The 27637-nt window shown below is 52.6% G+C and overlaps 1 protein-coding gene across 1 annotated transcript; it reads right to left on the reverse strand.

Moving 5' to 3' along the window:
* Positions 1–599: 599 nt before the first annotated feature.
* On the reverse strand, positions 600–27637 carry LOC100900826 (pleckstrin homology domain-containing family G member 5). Its single transcript, XM_029111362.1, has 17 exons — positions 27521–27637; positions 24912–25015; positions 16645–16784; positions 5829–5996; positions 5577–5740; positions 5275–5451; positions 5002–5148; positions 4596–4856; positions 3871–4061; positions 3585–3765; positions 2908–3453; positions 2456–2827; positions 2100–2324; positions 1735–1988; positions 1434–1633; positions 1170–1330; positions 600–746 (listed from the first exon to the last, which is right to left on the reverse strand). The coding sequence occupies exons 1-17, from the start codon at positions 27635–27637 to the stop codon at positions 600–602; spliced, it is 3555 nt and encodes a 1184-aa protein (XP_028967195.1).

The raw sequence follows: 27637 nt of genomic DNA on the forward strand, positions 1-27637 counted from the left end.
GATCGATCGGAATTTCAGGAGGTCAGGTCAGGCGTCTCTGGAATAGATAAGAATCGTTCGCAGAATCTATCTCGAATTTCCGAAACTCTCAGCACGGGAAAAGGTCCAGAGAGCACCCGCCATCGAGAACTGTGACTCCTTTCAATTTGGCAGATCCTCACTCTGTCGTTCAATTTCATGACCCCTCGTGTGGGATGTCACATCGACGGCTTTTTCGAGAATTTCCGCAGCTTTCGTCTGGGTGGTCCGTTGAGAAGCTGTATCTACTCCCTTTCGGTGAGGGTCCACGGGTACAGATGGAACGAACTGATTCCTTGTGTGTGGGGAAGCTCCAGCAATTGGCGCCGACTCGGTCACCTTCAAAATGTCAAACATTTGACTTTGTTTCGTCGATAGTCATCGTCTCCCTGCGGATCACATACGGACTGTCAAAGGCGTCCTCGATAACATTTTGAGAATGTAAATTCAACTGAGATGCAGGAGCAAAGCAAAAACGGCAAAAACAAACCATATTATGCACGAACGTAAAGATAGAGGGAGACGCTTCCGGCTACTAAGTTTGGGAGTCGGAGCGTAGGAAGGTCTTCAGACGGCGTTGTTCATATTTTCACCTCGGATATGTCTATTTTGATCCGTGTTCCCTGACTCCCTCCGTTGAAGCCGGGCCTCTGAGTCTTTTGAGGATGATGCCTTCCGACGGGTACTGGTTGTGGCGTCTCGTCCGCCACAGAAGTTTCGTCTTCTTCCTGCGGGGTAGTCAATCATTGAGGAGACCAATTCTGATCCACTGCATCTAATGTATGGAGGCGACATCTCATTGATTTCAGATCTTGCTGAAAATGGTGGACTCTGAACGCAGGGGCTGATTTCCGTGTTTGAGAGCCTGCGCTCTCTGCCTGCTACGATCTTCGGGATAACATGATCATTCCGAGAGCTCGAGACATAATCTTTTCGGAGGTCAAATCTGAGTGGAAGATGATTTTGACGATTCTCATCATTCCCCGGTCTTCCTGAGACGAGAGAGCCAATGGAAGCCTAGAAAGCTTCCGTGAGCCGGACTTCATCGGTGGGATCGTCAACCTTATCGTGAAGTCGATTGCTTTCCAGATCAGGGATCGAGGACTCTCAGTCGGAAGTCTTTGCGCCTTCAGAGACGTATGCGTACCCACCTGAATGGGGTCGTCTTCGAAGGGGTCAATTCCATTAATGACGATGGTCTGCTGGGGGAATGCATATCCTTCGGACGCTGAATTGGCACCCGCAGGTTCATCAGCTGCGCTGAACAACAGAGATCCTGTACTACTAACTCCGCTCGAGCTGTACACCGACTCTGAAGAGAATCATTGCTGTCGTAAGTAGGTAGCACCGACGGAAGAATTATATTGGTGTATCGTCGGATAGTGCGGGGAAGATCACACGGTCGTTGAGCGCACCTGAACTGAGACATTGATTCCGGGAGCGCAAGTCAGAAACCATCTGCTGCTGGGGTGTGACTCTCGCGGCTCCCCCTGGTACCATTGAGGGTACAGCTGTCTCTGAATGTTGTTGTCCACAATTCCAGGAAAGTCGTTTGTGTATGGAAGCGTCGCGGCTTTGTTTCAAGTGCTCGAACGAGTCCGCAGTATGATGACGCCTGCTGGGAGGAGGGAGTTTTCGGATGAACGACAGCTCTCAGAGAATGATGGCAAAATGATAGCCGAAGAAACAAGGTGTTCTCGTTCCACTTTCGTCTACCTTGCATCGGGTCTGGGTGCTCTTCTCGGAGGTGGTGGTGGCAAGTCTCTGCACGGCCTCTCTCGATCCTCCTTCCTCTTGACGTCGACGGGTGAGCTTGTCGACGTCGTCGCTGCCGCCCTCGTTGGCGTTTTTGTACAGGCTATTTCTTCTGAGCTTGCGACAGGACAAGTAGTTCTTGGAGTTTCTTGTCCCGGGATAGCGGGCGCTTCGGCCGAAACAACTGCAGGTACGGCCACAGGAAGCCGAGCATGCTGTTTGAATGAAAATCATTCCGTCAGTCTTCTGTCATCGCGTCGCAGGCTATTACCCGTTCGGAGCGAAAAGGCTCCGCGATAGACGGTTCGTGGCTTCTATGTATCTACCTCCGGTGAGCTGGTCGATTGTGATAAGGGTTCACTGTTATCCAAGCTGTGAACAGGACTCGGTCCCTCAGAAGGAGGATTGCTATGCGTCACCAATCCGGAAACGTTTTTTGTCTTCAGCAACGGGGGTTTGTTGGGGCTCTGCAAAAACTGAGTTTTCTGCAAAGCGCGCGGCGACGGCGGACTGTGGGGAGACAGCGTCTTTGGAGCCGATACCGCCGGAATCTGGGGGAGACAGACCGATCGTTTGGAAGAACTCCAAATGCTTCATGGGCTCTGTCGAAACAGATCTCACAAATTGTGATGGGTCGCTTTGAATTGAGATCCTCAACATCCGAATTCCTCGTATGACTTACCTGTATCGACGAGCTGTGGAATTCTTGTCTATCTCCTGCTGCCGCTGCTACTGCTGCTGCCGCTTCACCGATCCCTGAGCTAAAGTGTTGCAGCTGCTGCTGCTGTTGAAAAGGAACGGAGACTGTCAAGGTGTTTGAGCTCGACGACGATGGCATACTCATCGGAGAACAGCCTTTCAATAGGAACGCTCTTCGTTCAGGCCGAGGACTAGTGACAGTGACGCAGACTGATGACGTTCTCGTTTCCATGCTACGTGATCTCTGTTGATGCATGAAGTCGGGATGATCCAATTGACAAGAACTGTCTTGCCGGTGGAGTTCACCCAGCTCGAAACTCGTCGCGCGTCCCTGAGGGCTCCCGCTGGTAGCTCCCTGCAAGAGGAATCGGGGAGCTCAGCAGTCGGCACCAGTCGCGTGGATGTTCAAAAACTTCGTAATCCTATGAAACTTACGAACAACGGAGTGGGGCATGGCACCGTTGGAGCCTGTGAACTCGTCGATACTGGGTCCGACATATCAATGGATCCTGAATGAGAATGCACGAGACTCGAATGACTTGAGCTACGAGGAGAGCAGCGGGTAGCCGCTGTCAATAGTGATGGCCGTAGCGAAAGATCCTCCTCATCGTCATCGCCTAGTCCAGGTAGGCAGACAACGCCCGTATGCGCGTGACGGTGTGCGAAGGCTTGCGCTCTTCCGAACTGCTCCTGGGCTTTCTTCAACTGCTCCGTGAATATTCTCAAAGTCATCTCTTGACCAAATAATTGAAGGTACGAGGTCGCCACCCGATATTCGCTCATATAAACAAGTAGAAGAGACGCGTCTCGGAGATCGCGCACGACAATCCTGTCGACAACAAACGGTTGACGAATCACTTTCAGTTTGTCGTGACCTTTTCTTCCAACGGATTTACAAATCAGAAGCATGTCCGTGAGTAATAAACAATGCACGTCCACTTTGCCGCTGCTGGAAGCGTCGCGTAGTTTGATGTTTGGCACCTGGGAATCAGGATAATCTCTCAGCCTTATGTCGTATACCAGAAATGCTCCCGGTGTCCAAATATGCGGACACACTTGCAGAGAGCTTCAGCTCCGGTGCTTCTCCCTATTGATTGCCTCGGGTGACCTACCTCAGCCAAAAGGTGCCGGTTTTGTTGTGGAATGCATCCGGGCATTGCACAAGTGAGATCAAGCATACATGCCTCTTTCAAGGCTTTCTCTATCTCGTCATTGGAGGTATCGAATGGCTCGTAGGACTCTATACGACCTATGATGGCTTCGAGCCGATCAAGTTCATGCCGTTGACGAAGCCTGGAGTCAAGTAGTCTGTTTAGATTCTTTTCGCGATTCGTCGGGATTCCCCGACTGTGGAGGCTCATTCTCGTTCCTGAAGATATTTTCTCAACGCTCACTCACCGGGCATCGACATTGCAAACGAAGCGCTCCACACCGTCTATCATTTCGATGAGTCCGCCTCTCACCTCGGCAATATCAGTTTTTTTGAGTATAGCCTTCAATAGCAGGGGATATTTCGTAAGTCGCTGCATCGGTTTCACCAGGAGGTCTGAGAAGCGCAGTCGACTGCATTCCTTTTGAGATTCACACCACTGCAAGGAGAAGCATGATCATTGCCGAGCTCGTTGAAGAAATGATGATCCCTGAGCCATGATGTGTTCCCCCCGATTCAGGCATGTACATATGATCCGTGACCAACTGAGAGAGGTGCCGCATTCGAATTGCTGCGAATCAGCGGGAGCGCTCCTCTTTCGGAGACGCAAAAATCTCTTCCTTCCGATCTCACAGGAGGAATCGCGTTCAGAACCGGTGGATCCTCCCGGGTTCGGAAGTTTCCGGGGAAACATGTTAGTCTTCTCTATCAGGGAATATACGACGTATGGTTTGGCGGCGAGAGGTCCTCGGAAGCGGCGGAAATCTGCTGAGTTGTAAGCGGATAGATTCCACATGGGAGGGAACTGCCTTTCGATTTCCGATAAGGTGGATCGGAGAGAACTCATTGCATAATTATTCGTCCGGGCTCACCACTTCCGCCGTTCTCCGCGCTTCCTCAATCTCTCCGCGCTTCCTCAATCTCTACGCGCATAGTGTCTAGTGAGCGTGAAGCAGAAACGAAATCCACTCACCGCAACGTAACTCTTGAACAGCACTGATTCGTGGCGATTCTCCTTGATGTAGGCAAGACAAGTCTGTTGCTCCAAGCAGTATTTCACGTAGGGCTCGAAGCGTTCTTCGAAACGGATGAAGCCATCCCTCAATCGAAGGGGATTCAGGGGGATCCGTTGATTTCGACTGTCGCGCAGCATGGGGAAGAGGCAAGTATTCCAAAAAGATCGATTCACCGAGAAAATGTCAACAATGTTGCTGAACATTCGATCCACGTCGATCTGGAAGGGCGGTCAGATAACTTTAGATCATGTCTCGCCCGTTTTGCAGGCGAATCCGAGCCACGCTACGATTATCGGGCTGGTTTGGAGCAAGGAATTCCGTTTCAATGTTCAATGAGGCCCGAAACCGGGGAGACGAGCTCACTTCGTTCAAGAGTCCGTTATCTTGTAGATTGCATAGAGTGCAGAGAAATAACTCCACTACGACTTTCAGCGTTTTGACGTACGCCGCCTCGGTAGTCAAAAGCTCCCAAAGCGCCTCTTGCTGTGATTGGCATTGCTTGTCCAGAACCTGTGAAAGTGGAACGCAACGATAATTTCGCGAACTTTGAACATTCAGGGGTGACTACAGCTGCGTAATAGAGCGACATCGGAGCCAGACGGTCAGGGTTCCGCCGGACTGATGCATGGGCAATACCTCAGGATCATTAACGAGCTGTCGCCAAGAATCCTCCATGGCGAGCGTATCTTCCTCGAAATGACCTCCAATTTGTCCTTGCACGCTCAACGACAGCGCCGGTATCCCTGTCAGCGCATATTGATTGAGGAGCTCTGTCAAGACGCGCATGTCCTCCTTATCTTGTGATGCCTTGTCCTGAACATATTCAAAATCGGCTTAGTTCGGTGTCGGTACTCTCTCCGATAGTGAGATTCAGTCTCGATTGATTAGCAGCGAACGGCTCCCGTCGACGCTTTTTCTGAGACTCAATCGCGGCTCACCGTTCTATATGCTGTCGCAAGGAGACCGGTTTTCCGGCCCAGAGCCTGCCGCCCCTTCGAGTTGCGCCACGAGCTTTGCGCATCGAAAGCTAATTGGCCGAAATCACTGGCATCATCTGTCGTGATACCCCCTCGTCGACCTCTCTGGGAGCCGGCCATGGAACCTTATGGGGGAAGAAAAAGAGTTGAGGCTCGTGGCCAGGAGCGCCCGTCGGCTGTCATTCCCCGACAGGGTGAAGCCGAAATACATACCTGAAACCATCTTCTTCGCATCCTTCTCGCGCAAATTGGTATTTGACGAGTTTGTCCTTGGACCCAAACTGGAAGAACTCTTCCATGAGGCCTGCTGACCTCCAGTCGGAAGCGACGATGTAGAATTCGCTCGTGTGACGCTGTGGCCTTCGACATGGCCTTCTTTAACTGGAATGTGAAAACGAAAGATGAGTAAGGCATGAATGTAGATCATCACTTATAAGTGCGCAGCTTAATAACCGTGCTTGACACCGAGCGAGCCTGTCTCGCCTGCTCAGGATTTTTTCCCCAGAGCGTGTGAGATGTCGGGAGGGATTCGAAACTTTCGAACGTGCCTCATTCGAATCCCGAACGACGACTTCGATCAGAACGCGATACGTTCCGTGGGTTCGCGCTCGACAAATGTCCCTGATCTATCAGGGTTCCGAATTCACAACGAGATTTTCTCCTAGTCGAGATTGAATGCGCTGTTGTGGATGCTATCAGAAGCCGTCGGAAGGGTCGGTGATACCCTGCCGCGGCTCGTTCGCCGATGCCTGTCTATTGCCAGCGCTGACGCCACAACACCGACTGCAACAGCGGTTGCTCTGGCGATGGCTCTTCCGCATTGGGCGTCGAGCTCCGACGACCGTAGGATACGCCGAAACAAAACAAAGTCAGCAGCGAGCGGTCACAATGAAAAATATCGCTGGCGGAATTTTTTCCCAATGAGACGCGGATCCGGATAGTAGGCAGCAGCGAGGGCGACCCACTGGTCTCAAGATTGAGCTCATCTTTCCAATTCGGACCGGTGGAGGATCCCATTTCGCAGCACCAGATGATAGTTTCCGTGAGGAGGGAAGGCTTGGGAAGAAGATACAATGAGCCATTGTTGAGCGAGCGCCTTTGTATCGAATAGCCGGAGAGGCAAACTACAGGATTGAGAAAATCGCTTGTGGGGTCGATACAATTTCATTTCTGGTCACGTTCCGAAAGTGTCCGCGTTGGCTGATTCGAGGGATTACTGACCGCGGCGGGATTTCTCCGATGGGGACTCTGATCTGCTTCCGATCGAACGAGCATTCGGTCTAGAACTCGATCAAACCATCCGTCAAAGGAGGCGAGTCAGTTTCAGAGTGTATGCCGACTCCCCTCGCGTCAAGATCCTTCCGTGGACCGATGAAGCGCACTATGTTCGAATCAACACCTTCAGGCGATTTCTCAAGATTACAGATTTTTTCTCTCATTACAGAACGCATGAACGGACACGTGAACAATCAGTGGAGACAATCTCAAATTCGAAGCAATACAGGAGCTCACCGTCCACGACTACGTTCTGGCTGCTGTGGCTCCTATAGAAGACCGAATTTGACAGTTCCTCCGTGTGGAATCCGCTCGGCGACGTCAGTGGGTGCAGGTCGAGGAAGCGCCTCAAAGGCATTTTGTTCCTGTTTCTGTGATACCGCATTGTGAGCTAGCGGTTTCATCCGCTTGCAACGGTGTCATTCCGAGCCGGCTGACGCTCCACGGATTCTGGGAATACTGAAACCCTTGACGAATTGCTCTAGGTCACAACGGGTACGTAACAGAACTTCGGTCTCCGGGCGAACGATCGCATCATAGCGGCTCCGGGTAGATTAATAGTTGCGGTAGAACGATTATAGTGTCTAGTCGGAGCATCGAATCCATCCCTAGAGCTGTGATCACTGCACATTCGTCTCCGACAGAGGACTCAGCATAAGATGGGTCTTTTGGTCTGCTATATGGCCAATAAGATGTTCACACAAATCCCGAACATAGCAGACGCTCCCGAACACCAGCTGCGTGCTTGAGCCGAGTCATGACGCGTTCCGGGGCTCCCTCTGCGTCGGATCTCCCTCCCGTCTGAATGACGTCCTCTTCTCAGCTGCGTGAGACCGACCGAGCGACAGAAACAATCACACGAGCTTTGTGAGAGCCATCTCGGAGCCCCGAAATCCAGGTTTCCGATCACGGTCCTGATAGCGCTTTCGTTCGCGTCAGAGCTTTCTCACGATCATGCGATGCGCGGCTCTTTCTACCCCGAAGAATCTTGCGCGGACTCTGTACGTCCAGCCTTCAACTCGAGTTCGACCGTGAAGACTCCGACTCCGGCAGGGACCGGCGCAATCGCACATATCTGACTGGGCATTCGACCCGGATAAGCAATGAGATAGCAGCCCGCAATGAAACCTCGGGAATGTCGTGTCGCTCCCGTCTAGATTTGCGAAACTACGCACCCTTGAATTCGTAATGATTGACAGTCAATAATTCGATTCTGAATGGAGACTGTCGATTCTTAGCCTGAGGACGATATCTGGCGCAGCTTCGAGCGAGGATCGAGCTGGGTAAAGGAGGTTTCCGACTCTCGTGGACTCGACGTGGACCGGAGAATTTTGATCGTCGACAGTTCGCCGATGCTAGCTCTTCTCGGGAGGCTCCCGAGCTGAACAGCCCCAGATCCGGTGTTCAGAGAGACACGGGGAGTGAGGAGCGAAGTCGATATATCGTGCTCCTTCCGTTTTGCCCTGTCCGCTCTTCGAAACATGAAGCTCTTTCACGAACTCGCTGCACTTTTGGATTCGGTGCTCGATAACGTAAATTGATAAAGGTGACGTTCCGCATCCGACATCGATGCGGTCAGGCAGACGCTCTGCAGCGGAACAGACGCTCTCTTTCTTGTAACGGTAATGGTCGAAGAATTTGAATAAGAAGGAACTCCTCGAGCAGCGGAATCCAGAACATTGCGGTTCCGAAGTTGGGATGCAGCGAACCACATCATGGACCGAGCCGGTATTCGGAGCGTTCTGTTTCTACGCGAGTTTGAGAGATCGTACAGCGATATCTCATAGATAGGGTATGGAGATTGCAAAAGCCATCAGAATTTGCCCATCGCGCCCTTCAAGCCCAAGGATCTTCGCATAATATTCTCCTGCCCGGTTTAAGGACGATAAGGCTGGAATTTCTCGGTACGTCGGTTTGCGAGCCGTCGAAGCCGATTCATGTGTATTTTCTCATCGGCAGCGCTCTCGGGTAAATGTACCTCCTACCCCTGTGTAATCAGGCGATCCATTCGGCAATTAGGCAGTAATAGAACCGGCTGCATTTAGGCGGTCCGATCTCATCTTCTCAGGCAAGCTATGAGATTCGTGTGCCAATTAGCGACCACTTTCTGTTTCGCCGACCCATTTTGGTGAGCGTCTTTCTTTCTCTTCTGCCGCAGGAGAGCGAACGGATGAACCATGCAACCGAACGGACAGACGTTAGTGGAAGAAGGGCCCAGACATGCCACCCAACATCCAATAGAGCGAGCAGCGAAGTATCGAGCGAAAGTGCGAGAGAGCGGGCGTCTGTGTGACCTGCTTGCTTCAGCAACAATCGGAAGACACTTTCGCTGAGGAAAGTTCAAATCGCCATCCAGCGATGAGGAGAAAACGGACAGATTCCCTTCACCGGTGCAGACATCGAAGTAGACATTTGATTCGATTACGCTGTAGAGTTCGCAGAGGTTACGAGCGGTCAGTTGCGTGTGCAGCAACCACCCTTGTCAGGAACGCTCCGAACATTCATCCTTCTTGAGTACCCGGCAGATCTGTGATTCATTCGTCTGCTGAATCGGAGCTCACAAGTGGAGCTGATTTCGGGCGCGTAAGCTCGATGGAACGAGACTCGACCCTGTAGAGACGCTCCTCTCGAAATGTACTGACCCTGCATCTCATACGTCGAGTTGCCCGAGATATGTACATATGTATGTCCCAGGCGTTTCGGTAGACGATTCGGCTGCGAATTTCCGATCGATCCCCGAAGATTCGCTCAGGAGATATGCACGGTCTGAGATCCTCAGATTCATTGTTCACGTCCATGTGTGTCCATTCCAAGGCCCCCGAGCATGGAATATGCACTGCGGGGAACCACGCTTATGAAACAGGATATCACATGCCTTCTCTACGGAATGATCTCTCGTGCTTAATACTAATTCAGTCTCGTCATTACGTGGTCGCTACACTGGGTACGTAGTAGGTATTTTGCTGATCATTGGGTACCGAGACACGGGCGCGGTCGTGCGACCGCTGACATCGTGCAGTCGAGTGGTAAGTCAGTCGAGCGAGCCGATCGACCGGCGCGGCGGCGATCCAGCTCGACTGTGATACCAGCAGCCACGACAGCGTCACAAACGCTGCCACCATTGCGACGCGGCTGTGGCTGCCGCTGCTGCCGGAGGAGGTCAGCGACGATATGGTCAGCAGCCGTCCGACCATCCGAGCAAGCAAGCGAAGCGGCTAGCTAGCAAGCGAGCAACCAAGCATCCATACAACGGATCGGCAGAACAAGTATTGTATATTGTGTCCATTCAACCGATGGATGGAAGGAAGCGAGCAAGCAAGCCAGCCATCCATCGAGCCGGTCGGCGCCTGTCTTCACTAGAGAGGGAGGAAGTCAAGGAAATATCAGCGACCGCAGGGGCAGAAGCAATGGTCACTTGAAGCCTGTCGTCTGACGTTCGCCCGCAACCGCCAACACGCAAACGAACCGTTAGAACGCGGCCTGCCGGCGCGCCTGTCCGCTCGCTCGTCTGCCTGACGACTGTCTGATGTATCTGTAGACACGATGCCACATTGGTGCGTAGTTCTCATCCGGAGCGCCCCAGACAAGCACGCGAAGTCATTGTAGACCGACAATAATACATATGTATTTGTGAATTCATCGACGCCAGAAACAATGCCCAGTTGAGCAAGCACTCGGGAGCTCATCAAAAGAGGAACGATAATGTTGTCGTTGACACCGGTCGCACTTAGCATCAGATGCCTTCCGCCTCAGACTGGCAAAAGAGATTGAGGGTCGATTTTTGCTCGGATATGCTTCCTTCACAATCCTATCATGCCATTTCAGTGACGAGCCTCCGACGTCCCTCTTCGAGTGTCGGGTGCCGGTTTGCTTCAATTTCGTGGCTCGCCCGGGTGAAGAAAAAATTTTCGGACTGTCTTTCTGAATGACAAACCGACCGCTTGACAAACCGACCGACTAGCTGAAGAACACACCGACCCGTCACCTTGTTTACGGACAGTCGTGCTAGCGCGGGTAAGCGGTGTACAATGAAACGCTCACCAGCCAAGCGGGTCCGGCAGCCCACACTTCGATGAGTGGGTCGACCTGCCGTTCGGAACTTAAGGATGTACCGCGCTTCACACGCACTGCTTCCGATCTGCTGTGCGTTCCAATCGGTTTTGTTATCGTCTAGTCAAATGACGCGGTGCAGAGTGGTCGATGGAATCCACCACCGAAAGCGAAAGCTGAATGTGCTTTATCTGCATCTGCAGATAACCAACCAGAGAGGGGATTACTTGCGAGGAAATTACGGCTCCACAGTCTACACTCGGATCTGCTCGCTGACCACACGGTCGAGGAAAACTGCTGGGGGGATTTCTCAGGCCGTTTGCACGGCCCATCGCCGTCGACCTACGTATGGCATACGCCGCAACGATCGCTCCGGAAACGCGCCTCACCTCGTATATTATGTCCGAGCAGCGATAGCCGAAGGTCTCACCGAGCCTGAGAATTCAATACGCCTACCCAGCCCAAGCAGTCCGTGTATCATTGTGGTCTACTTGCTCAAAGTTTCATTTCATAGCCGATAGTGATTGCATTGTCGTTTAAGAGAGGAGCACGGTGGGCGTCGGCCGAAATTTCTCTTATTCGAGGTTCTTCAGATAAACACCCTCTCCATGGCCACAATGAAATAGTTATCCCGACCCCAGATCGGATGTCGATGATTGATGGGAAGCTACCGGAGAATCTTGCTCTACGTTCTACGAACGTCACCCTACATCTTCCGTCCGAACCTCAGAGATCGCCGGTCCCGAGTGCGTGTGGACCATGCGATCGGGCAGACAGAAAGAATTAAAAGCGCCTCCCGAGCGTAGGTACTTGATTCCTGCTCGTTGTTGCAGCACGAGCAAGCAACCAATCAATATTCGAGCCTTCGAGCAACCGACCAAGCAGGCGGCCAAACGTCACGGGTCACCGACAGCTCCATCCAGTGCCGGCAGATATGTACCGTAGGAACATAGTCATGCTCCCGGTCTGCCCGAGCTACGGATAACCGCTGATTTTTCTACATGGCCCAGCAGAAGGCCGAATAATTTTCCTTTGTGTACCCCGCCTCTCGACGAGTTACGGCAGCGGTGCGCGTTCCTTTGCGTGCAAAACCGTTGTCGCCCCCGATTCATGAGGCATCATGAATTCGCTATAAGAATTCGGGAATTCTCTCTTTGCGTCCACTCTTCCATGACCCCCTAATAGTTGATAAGAAGAGCCCGCGATGACACGAATCTGAATCGAACAGTCAGTCCGCCCGTGAATCAGTCTTCCGGAGGGAGTAGCGGTATACGGAACGTTCTGTCGCGGGAGGACAAGACAACAAAAGAAGAGCCGAAAGATCCGGCTTGGCTCGCAGCCTTCGTGATAAGTATTTCTGTCGTACCGGATTTCTCCGAGAAGACGTTCTCCCGAGCGGCCTTCGCATAATTAGGCCGTAGGATAGGTCCCCTAGATTCTAATTGATCGGAAGACCAGACAGTTTTGCGAGGTGTACACCAACGCCAGTCAGCACGCATTGCTGACGGCCTCATGCGATGCATTTTCTTACGCCGATCCTCCTCTCTGATTCGCGATAAGTGCCGAAGGAGGGCTTTCGCGTAATCCGAGCCGCGAACTACAAGCCCACAAAGATTATCATCATCGATCAATATCGATCAATACATGTTTTGGAGTGTAGACAATACAGACGTTCCTGGCCTCCAGAAAAAGGTCTTAATGAGAACTGTACCTGCAGTCGAATAAAGGAAAGGAATGGCGTATGAGCGCCTCCGAGTGGTGTCCTCCATGAAGACATGGAGTCGATAGTTGATGGATCCCGCGTCAATCGTCAAACCTGCCATGCTACCGATCGGCTGGGCGGCTAACGTCGATACGATCCACGAGGATAACCGGATTGAGTTCGCCGGGACGCACCTCAACTAAAAGTCAACATGTTCGCCGCCCTGACCTCGCTCGTCCCAGCAGGGCTGGCGCTCACTCTAGAGTGTCGGAGCTTCATTTTGCCACCATCACGTAGCCACTTTGGGATCAAAACTCGGCGCGGAGAAGTTTGCACCGCCGTTGACGACGGCTTCGTCTCCGCGTAATTTCAGTGAACCGTTCCTAGTGAACGAATAACACGGACGACCGAAAAACGCTTGCGCGCGACACCACTCCATTCTTCTCGCAGCGGACCGCAGACCGAGCAACCGACATCCCTCCCTGGCTGTTGCCTCCTTCCCTTTTCTGCATTTGTTTCTTTCTGCCACTTGGCCGGGGCTCCACGACGAATCGTCCGACATCGGTTCAATTCTCCATATATTCGCATTGCCTGCGAGACTGCCGCATGGACTGCCCAGGGAAAGCGTTTCCAGGACACGGTTGACCTTTTCAGCTGTGAACCAAACCTGGACATGGAGCTCAACTCGAAAGAGGGATCTCGTCGAGGGGGAGGCGACTTTTGGATTGTGCGGACCCCGGTTGGGTCTTCATTATTGTTCTAGGTGGACTACGGCGTGTCCGCGCCCCGGGAAAAAATCCTCGGCCCGCCCCGGGAAAAATCCTCGGCCCGCCCCGGCTCTCGGAGGAACGAATATCTGATGGTGAGTCGTATACTGACTTTGTCAGAGTATAGCGCACGTCCATTCCGGCAATATGCTCCGATTGCGATGCCTGCAGTCGATCGCCAAACAGATCGATGATAATGATTGTCTTTCCGGTATTAGGAACCCCATCTCGAACTCGAGGGAACGATGGGAGCCCGATGCGGGAAACTCAGTTCGGCAGGATATGAATCCCGGCTCTGAGTCTGAACAGGCAATAGACATTGATGCCTGGCTCCCATGTCACAAGTGTCAGAGTCACTGGTCAGGCCGCCAAGAGTAGGTATCTCCATCGAAGAGACAGCCTTTCCTCGGGGACGCGGCTTACTGTTGAGGGTATCATTCTCTCACAGCTAAACGTTAGAAGACTGCTGCACTACACGAGCTTCGTCCGGTCGAAGCTGGATTTGCTGACCTCGATGGACGTCAGTGGCTACTTCGGACCGAGCACTACACGTCACAGACGTTTATGCTGCACAGGTTCTCTCCGGCTAACCGAAAAACTTTGCTGGACATGAGATGGATTTGGTGAATGGCAAACATGCCTGGGCAACATTCATCCGGGTGCGAGAAATCTCTGAGCGACTCTCAATCTAGCATCAAGCGCATTAAATTTTTCCGCATCTTTGGACATCGCCGGTGCGTAGGGGTCTCAGCGAGCCAATGGAGCGATCCCTGCATAGAAGAATCGAGGGAAACCCATGAGGAACGCTCCAGGACTCAGAAATCAGTCGAGCGCGGCCTCGGCGAACTTTCGAATTCAGCAATGTCGTCGAATTTCGAGAGCAGATCAAGGGCGGAGCGCACACAGTCTAGGGACGCTTATGAGAAGAAATGGAATATCGATCGTACCTTTCGGTAGTAATTCGCGGAACCATAATCTATTGGGCTTCCCGCGCAAAACGAACTTTCTCTTCAAGGGTGTTCTTCTTTCTACTTGTGAAGTTCCCTCCAGGGTTCTCGGAGTCCGGGGTCCCATGATTACATCTCTCCAGATCTCGTTGCCTGTACGCAGGAGCGACCTGTACGCTTCGGGATATCACTGAGCTTCGAATGTCGCGAGCAGAGCACCTTTGAATGAGCGTTTCCAACCGGAAGATGCTAACAACTCGAGCGGCGCTAAAACGCGGAGAGGCCGCTGCACTTTCTCGAACTGGAGAGACAGGAAAGCGGATTAGATTCCAGTATCCAGTGCAAAACTCCGCGCAGCGCCGCCGGGCCGACGCGGCGCTCCCGTCGCATTGGGGCTAGCACTCGACACAAACTGGCTGGCTTTAACTGCCTGATGAAATTCTCGCCGAAACGAAATCATCTAAATGTTCAGAACATCTCAGTTGCAATGGGCACGAGACTCCTCTGATACTCGGCGGCTCATTCTCACTTTTCTTCATCTGTTTGGATAGGTGATTTCTCCCTTCTAGGAAACCTCTTGGTCCGCTCGTCCGAGCTGATTGAGTGGAACAGGGGTACCGCCGAACACATGCCTGTCATTGAATCAGTTCATCATTCAATCGATTGGTGGTTGTGTTTCATAGTTGGTCAAGAAGCGTTCCAGTACGAAGGATAGCTTAACGATTTTAGTCGAGGCGAGTGAAGCGTTCCTCATTCTGGAAATCATGGACCAGGAGCATTGTTGATGGCATTGGGGAGCTATCTTCCCCAGAGGCCTATCCAGGGGAGGGTGGGGAGGGGGCATGACTCCCCCCCGGATTTTTTTTCCGTAATGCATTACTACAGGGTGCCTCGTCATTTTGGACCCCTGGCCCCCCGGAAACCTAGTCTGGCTCACCCCCAAAAAAATCTTGCAAACGCTGCTGATCTATCCGCGTTTGCCCGCTGTCGCTGTGGTCGCACAGCCCCTCGCGCACAGTCCCGCTTTTCTCCCCGAGTCGGCGCTCACGATACGATACTCCAGCAGACGAAAGACTGTATTTACGATCAAGAATGCGCTATTTTTCCAGGAATCGCTCTTCGTACCACAGATAGAGCCGCCGACGCTTCCGCGATAGAGCAATCCAGGCGACGAGGGCGAACAAACGAGTCGGCATCGGGTCTTCAGCAGAACACAGCTTAGCCTATACGATTCAAGGCAGCGGCGCAAGGTTGTCATTGTGGGCACACGAGCATCGGTGGCTGCGATAGAATCTACGCAGGGCAACGAGAAGTCCCATTCTCGATTAAACTCTGTGCTCAATATATGAGAGCCTTCGGATGAGTCCGCAATAACGGGGCTCTTCCTTCGATGATTGGATAGGCAACGCACATTTTCCTAGCGTAGTCACATCGGTTGAGCGTATGATGGACCAATCAGGTCGTATCTGCGAGCCCGCAGGGGCCTCTCAGACCGAGAGCTCGCGGACTACAGTCGAAACTCGTAGGTGAGTCGCCTCGACTTCCGTCAACCTCGTACATACTTACGCCGTACTATCCTGACCTATGTACCTAAGGGTAGGTACAATTTGGGAGCGTACTGACTCGGAGAGCTGGGGATCCACGGTCAAGGACTTCGACGTTTCCCCTGACTGAGCAGGCTCTGACGGACTCTCGAGGAATAGGTCCCTATCGCTCCTCGAAAATCATAGACATTGTGGACAGAGCTCTCGTTACCCAGCGCATCGATTCGGGGGATGGAGAGAAGCAGGTCGTCCAGAGCCTGATAGATGAGTTCTTCTGCCGATAAGAGGAATTAAAAACTGGCGAGATGTAAGACGAATCAGATGGCTTTTGGATAAGATGTACCCCGAGCCGGAGGACAAACATGCACACTGCATCTCCGGTGTCGACGCCTCAGGAATACATCTTTCGGCTACTCGGAAAGTTCCCCCGCGACTGGTGTCGTCCTTCGACTCATGTCGGTCCGTCCCTACTAATAATCACTCGAGTCGCTGTTCAATGATGACTATTGGTGAGAGAAGTTCTCCGCACGTGAATACTCGCTCCGAGGAGTCACCTGCTTCCGGCGTTTTGACCGGGAATCGAAGGTCTTTCATCGATGTCGGGAAGGCTTCCAGATTCCTCGGGAGCGCCACGAGTGGTGGAATGAAATTCGGATTGTGTACCAGATAGCAATACCGAATTTTAGCGTCAGAGACACTTCAAGCGCGATAGTCGGATCGCTCCTAAAAGAGAGAGTCAGATACCTTTTATACGGAAGTGGCATCCTGCGAATTTTTGGGTGTCCGTTGATAGGTTCGCCGCCTTCTTCGAGGGTCCATCTTGATAAACATTCACCATGGACACGCTGAGTCCGCGTCGATCTAACAGTGTGTACAAGGCATCTCTGAAAATCGGAATTGGACTCATGAGAAATGAAGAATTTTTCTCGCGTGGGTAACCCTCTTGGAATTCTTGTAAATATGATGGACTCGTCTTTCACAATCGACCCAGCCGAATCGCTCGTTGTGGTTGACGCCGCGAGTCGGCCCTTCGATCGCGAAACTCACCGGAACTACCTAATCCCTCAACTTTTCCGGGACCCGTCGAATCGAGCTCCGCTACACAAGAGATCCAGATAAAAAGGGAAAGCCTTCCCAGTAGGCCGCGTAACCGATACGCTTCTAACCCCAATCCACCTACACCCCTCGGATCTGAGAATCATTTTCGGGAGATATCCCGTCCGTCACATCAGCATAGACCATTCGTCAGTTCAAGAGACTTGATCAGCGAGCTTGTTTCGACCCGTAGGCCTCGTATGCCTCCTGTCGTCTTCTGTTTTTGGGTAGGCTCTCTTCAAGAAGCGAAATAAAGCGGATTGATGTTGTACGCAAAACAAGGGGTAACCGTATCTCCGAAGATCTTCCATCGACAAGATCCTCGATATTTCTAAGGCGCCGGAGCGAGTTCATTCCTCGAAAAATACCCACAGGAAATTCAGACCTGAAATCTCATTCACTTATCCACTCGGTGAGAAGAGGATGAACCCTCGCGATATCTCGGGATGCGGGATCAGACATCGAAACTTCATGGTGGCGATTGATGGAACCGAGTCCAGAGCGGCGACTGCGACATTTTCCGCCATATCTCGTAGTTTTGCCCGACCAGCTACTCATGTGCGTCCATTAGCCGAGAATTCGCGAGCCCAGCAAGAGCGCTCGGATAGAGGTTATCCGATGCCGTGTTTGCGAACGGAATGTGTCGGAAAGAGTAAAAGAAAACGACACGCCATCGCCAGCCTCTCCGAACGAGCGCCTCAGCGAGCTGAAGAAAGACGTGGCGGACTGGCCTCTACGCTTTTCCTCTCCATCTCTACGCCCTTAGTCTCATGGCGCTCTCTCAGCTTGCCCCTGTACACAACCTCCTTTTCGATGTTCCTCATCCCCTTATTGAGGAGCTGCCCTTCTCGGCGGAGGAGCTCGCTCGGTGGAAAAGTGGTGGTGGGCAGATGATCTCTCCCTTTGTGTGGGAGGGAAGCAGCGAAGCGAGCTACCATTTGTCTGGGCTCTGTAGGGGTTGCTCGCTCGTCTGGTGCCCGCTCTGAGGGGTGATCGCTGCCTCGGTCGGGCCAACCAACTCGCACGCAGGACGTTGCCAGGCCGGCTGGGGTGGTCGGTCGGTCGTTGTGCCCGGGTGGCAGGCTGGCTTGCTAACTCTTTAGCTGTTCGACTGCCACTTCTTGAGAGGGGGCGGGAGAGAAGAGACCGCCGAGGACCGCGGCAGAGGGCAAAGGGGCTTTGAGCGAGGGGTGGTTCAACTTAGAGAAAGAGAGCGACCGTGAGTGAGAGTTAGTCTCTCGGGCAGTCTCTGCCTTCCTGCATGTGTGCCCGCGTGTCTGTGAAAGGGACCGATTCGTTCTATTATGGCTTGCGATGGGAAGGAAGAAGAAAGGCGGCTATTCAGCAAACGATTTTCGAGGAATGCTCTTCCCGCATTCGATTCGTTCTTTGAAGGTGAAGGATGGAACAGGACCCGGGAAACTGATCCGAGAAGCGTGAAACACTCCCAACTCCTCATTTCGGGGACTGACCGGAGTCTCCCGTCTGCATTTTATCGGAAAAAATCTCGTCGACTCCTCACAACGCTCATTTATTTGCTCGCTTGCTTTCTTGCTTGTTTGCGAGCCTGCTTGCTTGCTTGCTCGCTCGCTCGCTTGCTTGCTTACACTCTCGCTCGCTCCTCGGTCCGTTTTGCGTACTTGTTTGTTGCGTCGCGGTATTGTGTGCTTTTGTTCGCGGGTGCGAACTGCAATCTTTGGCAGCTCTGTTTGGACACTGTGCCTCGCTGGAATCAAATACGTCCCGCCCTCACAAGGACCGAAAGCGGCTCTCCCATGCGCGTCTCTCAAGTCTCGAGAGCAAGCTTTCAAAAAGATGAATTCTCCACGGCAGGCGTTCGCGTGCAAAAAGCGCCTGATCAAGGTGCATTGATCCGCAACACTCCCGAGGGAGCTGTTCGGAAACTTTGACAATATTTCCGACCTCATTCATTTGTTCCATTCCCTTTCCTATCTGAATATTTACTCGCTCGAGTATTTCGCTCCACGCGCATGAATGCATCGATGCCACGATTCGACCCTTCCGACTAGACTTACTGCTTTGGTGAGCGCTTTCCGAAAAGCACTCGACTCCCAAACTCGAGAGGAGTTCTCTCAACCAGTGTTGACGGAAGCCCGATGAGAGGCATCAACGGATCGGGGAGCTGGATTTTTCAAGAAGAAGAAGCCGCAGCGATAGAACTCCAATTCATTGCTCCCAACTCCGATGAGCAGAAACCGGAACCGGCACCCCCCCTGTGGTATTCATGCCGAGTGAAAGTGCCGTCTGGTTGAATTCATCGGGCGAAAGATGCGTGAGGAGTTTGTGTAGGTACATCGGAGCAACTTCACGGGACAGTATGATGGTAATAGGGCTTCTTGGCGTCAGCATACGAGACATTGCTTTGGGCTGCATTCGTCGCAGCGGAGCCAAGCGAGTCGACCGAGCGAGCGAACGAGTACGCGTGAGAGAAGGCGAGCGACAAACGATGTTTTCGTAGGCATAGCTCCTATGCAACAGCCACTGCCGCGGCGGAGACCACTCCTGTATAATATTCGTCACAGCATAACGGCGTCCCGGACGAAATTCCCCGCCCTAGACAAGCGCGGAGGCGAATCTCGAGAAACAGCACGCCGCTGTCCGATGAGACACGAGCGGACGATTCCAGAGGTGTATTTTCGTTTGTCAGCCTCAGGATGAGCGATTTCCGCGAAACGATATCTCCTCGGGATCTAAGGCCCTCAGCGGGAGGGTTTCGAAAGCGATTCCGTTCTCGACTCACCCACTAAAGGGTCTTCTCTCAGATAGAGACGTCCAATGCGAGGGTCGGAGTCAAGATACTTATTACGTCTAATTACGCTCCCGATGTTGACATTCCCCTCCCAGAAGTTCGAGATCTGGGGTAGCACCGTCGCCGGTCGGAGAAAGAGGAAAAATCTGATACCAGCTGTAGAGGATCTAGGTCGAGATCCTATAACAGGGCGAGGCAGCCACTGCGGTACCGGCTCCGATAACCGTGAAACGGTCCCTCTCGCCGTACACCGATCAAGAAAGTTTCCTCATCGAGAAAATTTTCCACAGCAAAATCCTTTTAGAACGTGTTTCTCCTCGAACGATATCGATTTCACAAGCGTTCCCGTATGACAGTTCTTTGTTTAGCTGGCTACCCGAATGATAACGAGAGGATAGCGAGAAGCCCTGAGGAAAATCTGAAGCCCGATCACCAGGGATGATAACCCAATGATCCGTCGCACTCCGACGGTCGACTACGATCAGGGGCTTCGGGACATACTCTCCGAGTCCAAATCCTAGCTGGCAGGCCGTATCATGATCGACGGTGTCGAGTTCGGTCATTCAGGGCCGTGGGGAGACCGACCGATCGATCTCAACGCTAAGAGTCGTAGATTCCACTTATTCATCCGGATGGAAGTCAATCCTCACCGGAGGCGTTTCGCATCGAGGCACGATTAGCGAATCGACCCGCGCGCATGTTCCGTGCTTTGTTTCAATCTCGAGGCCATCGATGAGAGGCTACGATAAACATGATCGAAGACAACACCTCAGGTAGAGCGCCGCAGAATCGCGGGAGGAGCCTCGTCGAGCCCTGGTTGAGAATTGTTGATCCGGGCATTCCAGTATCTACGTACCTAACATATATATACATATGTGTGTATGTATTATGAAATATGAGGTCTGCCGTGAATGCCTGTACGAGCAAGCTCGATCGATTCCCCCTTCAGTAGAAGGAACAGACGGGCAGCATGAAATTAAGGGGCATGATTTGAGGCTCGGAGCGTGGACGGACGTGCCGTTCTCCTAGGGCATTCGCGGTCGATCGTATTCGACGGCGCTCCCTTGGATTTAAGTGAAATTCAATGCCAAAGTGGAAGCTTAGCGATCACTCCGTGAGGCTCAGAAAAATCAACCCGATTCCATCGTCCACAGTCTACAAACTTAATCGGTCGCGAGCGCTCCCAAGGTCTGTCGTGACGGAGGGCACGTCCCCGAGATGGCATACGCAAGTCTCGAGTGGTCGAAGAAGACCGAGAGGAGGTCATGCTGAACGCTTTATGAGCGATGAAGAATTCGGGAATCCCCGCGTCGGGAAAAGGTGGAAGTAAGAGTGCCAGAAAGAAAAGCGCAGAGCAAACGAAAGATAAACACGATCACAATCCTGCGCGGGAGCATGCGGGAACCGGAACGGAGTCTCTCTGGACTTCATTCGACTCGCCCTCCCTTCAATATAGTCGTCGCGCCGGTGGAATATCACGGCGAGTGCCGCTTCCCCCACTCTAGGCCTCAGGTTATGAACCCACGTACGATCGAGAGCAGATTGGCGGCCGAATTGAGATCTGCGCCGGAAGTCTATTCCTCAAATCAGCACACTCGCCGTAGAGAAGTCTCAGCAGAGCGTCTCGAGCCCGTATGCTGAACAAGCAGAGAAAACACAATAAAACAGAGTCTCGGGCGCTGTACATAGAAGCCGGGGAAACTTTGCCATATTCCAGCGGAGTTCCTCAAGAATGTTTGAATTGAGCTCAGGAGAATAAACATCTCGTCTCAGGGGGACGCTTCGTCGTAGGACCAGTGTCTTTGTGGGCTCTGCGAAACATCTTCATCCAACTGAATTTTCCGCTCCAACTGACGGAGAATGATATCGACGAAATGACATTGTGATATATTGACTTCCCTCTATGGCCATTGGAGCGTTTCATCATCATCTTTTGCGAGAGCGAGAGAATCTGCGGGTACCGAAAGACTGGCGGAGGAGACGATGTCCTGCAAGGGGCGACCCGTTCAGCTCCCTCGCCGCTCACCACCTTGAATTGAGCCCTCGGTAGAGCTAATCTGGCGGAACAAAGACCGTTGACACGACTTGCATCATCTCTGAGAATACAGGAATTCCCTTTACAGTCAGCACCGATCAGATGGCTTGCGGTGTTCTATGTTCGACCGTCCCGGCAAGAAGACTGCAACATATAGACCTCCTCCTTCAAGGGCTCTTCCGAGCAATTTGAAGGCAGCGCGAGAACACGTGTTAGAACTACCACGGGACTCTGAATCAAGGCAATTTACCAGCCACAGGTTTCGCACTTATGTATAAAGTTAGCGGGGATGGTCAAATGGAGAGAGACATTGCGGAGATGGGAAGCTCCTTCAGGTCGAGGAGCCTATAAGGCGCTCTCGAGATACGAGGCAGCCTCGAAGGTCCCTCAGCCACGCCTCGCGCCGCGCTTCCCTTCACAATCACTTACAGAGACTCTGACGTCGACAGCCTGGTTCTCGGTGAAAATCGTGAGCCAGCTCCGAGACTCCGAGCCGCCCAGGAACGTGCACAACTCGCCAGACGCAAAAACTTTCCGAGAGGCTTGCCAAGCTTCAGATGGTGTTGTCGAAGTCAGAGTTCTAGATGACCGATTCGAGTCTCCGAGAATCATGGATGCGCTGCCCTCGCTTCGGGCGAGGGCCTATGGGGCTGAGCTTAGTCGGATTCAGGAGGCCAAGGAACGATGCGCGATGCACCTGTGAAGAATGGCCTGCCAAGATGCATTCCTCTCGTCAAGCCTCTGCCAGTGGGCGTTGACAGCCACTGATTTCGACACCTGGCGAATAATGACTCCTCTTTCGAGCCGAGAATCTCCCTCGCATGTTGTCGTGCTTCATTAACGCATCTCTGCCAAGTTCCCCAAGTGCCGATCGCGTTAGCTGAGCTCCAGGGCTCCGTGCTCTTACGAAGGTGCGTCAACGCCAGGGATTCACAGCCGGCGCCGCCCCGGGTCCGGCAGAAGTTCTCTGTCGGTTCCCGAAGCGTCCGAAGTCCGTCGGTATGTTCATTCCTGGAGTGAGCAGCCTCGACGAATGAAATCGACCGCTGTTCACTCGGCCATCACTGATCGGCTTCCGCATAGCTTCGGAGAACTTCTAGTCGGGTCACTTGAATGAGATTCTCTTGCGCCATAATAATCCATCTTGTTGGGCGAGAGCGTGCGGGCGGCGCTGGCGTGCCCCAAAACCAAACTGACCCTTAACGTAATTATGTCATGAGCGAGACGTAATTGGGATTCAAATCATCACCCTCGACGCGATCCATTAGATAATTCCATCGATAATAGCACTAGGAAGACGCTCCCTGCTCGGACTCCGAGTTTGCGGTTGAGCAAATCGGTATTCTCAGTCTCTCTGTGCCGAACGCCATGGTCATGGACACGACAACAATAAAGCATAGTTCGGCGAACCGCCCATCTTGTTCTCGCCGAGGGGAGCCCGTCCCTCCTGTGGAGAGAGGAATACGGAGCTAATCTATGCAGGTACGACGGTGGGTCTACACAGGAAAAAAACTAATCAAAGACAGGCTGAGTGAGACGCTGTTATAAGCTCCGTTTCTCTCTGAAGATCCGAGAACACCTTGGGGCGAAGGTTCCTCATCGCGGGCTCTAGTTCGGCATCAAAGTGTGCAAAACAAGATTTCGGAAAGGCCTCCGAACGGAGAGGCGAATTTAATCAAACTACGCTGTCTGGAATTTTCTCTGCCCCTGAAGCGGAGCCGAGCTAGCGAGCACACCGATTCGAGGAGAGATTCCGGACCTTAGGAACTCCTGCTCATAGACACGTCTCATCTAGGAGATGTGAAGTCCAGGATGCTTTGGCTTGAACGCACCTGTCCATCTCTCTATCTCAACCATTCACTCCGACGATGAATGTTCAGAAATTAGACTTTCTGTATCTATAACATTTGTACGTATATGGATGGCGGTATATGAAGTACGTATCCGTCCCACGAGCGCCCTGAGCATTCAGAGTCGTTCACTGGACCGCCGGCGTGAGATCTCTCGCTCTTGGCATATTTCTCGACGTCAATAACCCACTTCCGCATCTAGCATCACATTTTGGACGTCGCGTCGAGCGATTAAGCCCGCATTCCATGGGACGCGAGACTGACCCTCGCGAGCCGGGCCTTAGATTTAGAGGTCAGATCACGGAGCTCGAGGTCACGCGTCATCCGCTGTATTAGCATTCTGCGGACAGGCCTCTCAATCCATGATCGAACGTCTAACAAGGTCGTTGCAGCTGCAGACGGGTGAAGTTTTCGTCTCCGACTTTCCAGCAGAGAGGGCTCTTCCCAAACGAGCTCTGACTGGCTCACTCGGCGTGAGTGACGCATTCTCTGCCGTCGCTTTCAATCGCGTCAACCACCCGCTACTCGATTCCCGTCATTTTGAGCTTATGCTTCCTGGTTAAAGGGCACATTGTGATGGAATGATCTCTCATAGCATGCATCGCTCGGCGATGCACATCTACCGGCATCATGTTTTTCCTCGTTTGGCTGCTTCGCTTCTGAGGATCTCCAATACAGAGTTTGTGACCTGACGATTTGTATTCCTCGCTACCGTTGGCTCCAGCGTAGCTCCACGCTTGAATTGGGTCTCCATCTCTCCGCGGGTTTGTGGACTCGAGCTCGATCGCTGCCTCCTGAGCCTCGCTCACACTCAGACGAATGACGATCGAGGCTATATCCTAATTTTCGGAGTTGATGGATATCGTGATCCATTGAGTATTCTCGTGGAGGAGTCTACCTGGTCGGTGGGATATTCTTATTCGTGAGTCTGTTAACAGTTAAGAGTCCGATCCTGCGAACCTCTCTGGAGAGGGGATAACCCAGGCACCAGATTAAAAATGGTACGGACTCGCGGATCCAGAGCGAATGTGCGCGCGAGCAATTTTCAGCACGCGAATCCTGGTCCACTATTGTGAATACTCCATCCCGTCGTCGGAGAAAATGTATTGATACGCGATTGTCCAGTCGATGGAGCGAAGAGCTTCCAGAATCCGAAGCCCTGGAGCTCAGCTCTCAAGCTCCGAAAAGATCGTAGTCTCCCTCTGCTCAGAAATCGCTTCCCTCTCTTAGAGATTCGATGAGAAAACAGGGGGTTACAAACCTGAGTGAAACACCTTTCGCTACCGGTATCAGATCCATCTCCTCGCTACGGCTTTCGTTGGCACTCGGCTCGATGGTCACAGAGAGGTACTCTTGACTTGGAACCTGGAGAAGGATAAGAGCTCGTTGTAGCTTAGCTTAGCTTCCTTGATTCGACTTCCCCGATATTCGAATCACGTTCCAGTGGCGATAGATATGCCCGTTGCAGTCGGCCACGACCACGACTCCAGCGAGGGTCCTGATACCTACATATTATGTGTATACTCATTCCGCGAGCGCTCTACAATGCTACCGATGGACAGCCTAATGATTCCGGCTATCGTTGATCAACAGGGGTCCCCGTCGGAGCTATGTATCGTCCGCTTCCCTGCCACAGAGGCGAATATTCGGTGAAGATCCCCGCTGCTGAAGAGATCGGTTGAGACAGACGAGCAGCCGCATCTGTCTTCGTTTTCTAAATGCACATTTTTTCGACCTGCGTGTTCCTGGCCGCGGCAATAGCAGCAGCGGCTTCGACCTTATTCTGATGTAGAGAATGTCAACACGCTAGTGTTCCTATTCCCAATCAGGAAACAACTAGCGGATCGCGTGCGAAACCTTCATGAAGCCATCGATGATACCTTCCCGAAATTCAGCGCTCTATTCCATTTCGATTATTGAACCGTTCGAAACGCACATCTGTCGCTGTCGAAAGAATTTTCGACCTCGTGGATAGCGCGATCTTGATAATTTTTCCCTCTTCGGGACAAGAATGACTCTGACTTGAGCGGACGAAGTCCTATAGGAGCCTCTCGATCGCTATTTGACGACTTCTGTTGAACAGCGGTAGCGAATTGACGATGCGTCTTTCGGGTGCGGGGCATCTGGCTTCGTGCCAAAAGTCCAAGAGACGTGTAGGGCTCCCTTCACCCCTCCTTCGACTCCAGGAGGAGGGAGCAATTCGTGACGAGCGTAGCGACGGTATTGCTCCAACGGTGGACACGCAAAGGATCTGAGACAGGAAGTCAATCGGAGCGCCATCGACAAAACCGAGGGCTACTTTTCGTCGGCCGTTTTTCGCGGAATTCAAGAGACTGCCGCCCCTGTCAGCGGATTCAGGGTGCGAGCAACACAGTCTCGGGGGCGAACGATTCGATCCCATGTACCGAGCGGCTTGACGCGAGCGGGCTCTCATAGGGGGACGGTCGCGACGATTCCGATAGGTTCCGACATCGTTCTACCTCGAATAGATCTGATGATTGGATCGCGGGCATCGCGACCATATGAAGTGCAGCAGCGTTGCCCTCTCCCATTCACTGGCGATATGGCGACCCCCGTTGGCCGAGTCAATCTGAATAAGTTGTCTGGGGACACTCCTTGGCATCTCATCCGCACGCTTGAATTTTTCCATCTCCTCGATGTGCGAAAATATTTCCGATCCTACGGACTCGAGGACGCGTCGCATCGGTCACGAGTCGGCGAGATGAAGCTCTGACCGGGGAATGCTTCTCTTTCTCGTCCCGACTCTAGCGAATCCATTCAGTTGATCCCCCAAACACGAACAATGAGCTTCCAAGAGACTCGAGGTCGAGTCGAGCTGGAGCCGACCCGGACAATGGAATACGGAGCATTGCAAAGTCGCCATCGAAATGGGTCGGGAGACCGTCGACCCCTTGAAGTGCCCAGATCGACCGCTAACCCAGCACCGGACTTCGAAGGCCTCACCGGTGGCTCTTTGGACAGGCAACCAGCCAACCTTGTCGGATGGATATCTTCACGGGTTTGAAGAGAGGACTTTTCTACAATTTAAGCGTCGAAGAAGCTCTCCTTCTCCGGCTTTTAAGTCTGATCATCACAAACAGGCCTGGGGGTGAAAACGGTCGCAGGAGCATCCTCCTGTCCTTCGCAGCGTCGACCAGTTCCGATGCTTTGTTGATTTTGAGCTAGCTTGCGGATGGCGGAACAACAGGGAGCTGATCCGGCTGACTGTCAGCTGCTGGGCGTGAGTTATCTTTTTCATTTGTACGACGAATGTCTACACCACGGTGTCACCTCTCCGATATCGCGTCGATTTCCGCAGAGACAGCACGGAGGAGAAACTCTGTCTGAAGAGATTTACTCGAATCTTCTCAAGCCTGACTCGAGTCGACTTGTTCTCTAGAAGATGACAGCCCAGCTAAGTCCGACAACTTTGCTATAGTGGACTCAATCTTCAGCCGTCGATTAGAAGTTTAGCGTTCCGTATGACGCGCGTCACTGATGTGGTTCCACAAGCTCCCGCCTGTCGGGAGCTCGTCTGGAAAGATTTCCTTTTCGAGGGTTGTTTTTTCGTGGATTGTGGAGCAGCAAAAAACAGCTCCCGCCGAAGGGAGCGCATGGGAGACCGCTGATTAAAATTCCGAATATAACTCCGGGTAGAGTCCGCATCGAACTACGGAGGTCCGGTTCTCGCGGATGCTGATATTTCCGCCCCGAATGTCGACTGACAGAAGCCTAGGATGAGAATAACGGGGGATGCCCTTTGGGCAGGAGAAGAAAAAGTTCTCATCCTTTGTTATCTTGTCATTGTTGATGTTGTGGTTACTGGTGCTGTTGTTGCGGCGGTGATCGCTTCACCCGGAGTGCACTCACCTTATGAGTTTGTTTGAAAAGCATTCTGCGACCGCCTTCCGAAGTTCCTTCAGGCACAGCTAGTCTGTCAGGCAGACCAGGCGGTTGACCCTCGTCATCAGCTGCTCCGACCAACAT

Source organism: Galendromus occidentalis, unplaced genomic scaffold (genome assembly GCF_000255335.2).
Source record: "Galendromus occidentalis unplaced genomic scaffold, Mocc_1.1 scf7180000077436, whole genome shotgun sequence".
Lineage (NCBI taxonomy): Eukaryota > Metazoa > Arthropoda > Arachnida > Mesostigmata > Phytoseiidae > Galendromus > Galendromus occidentalis.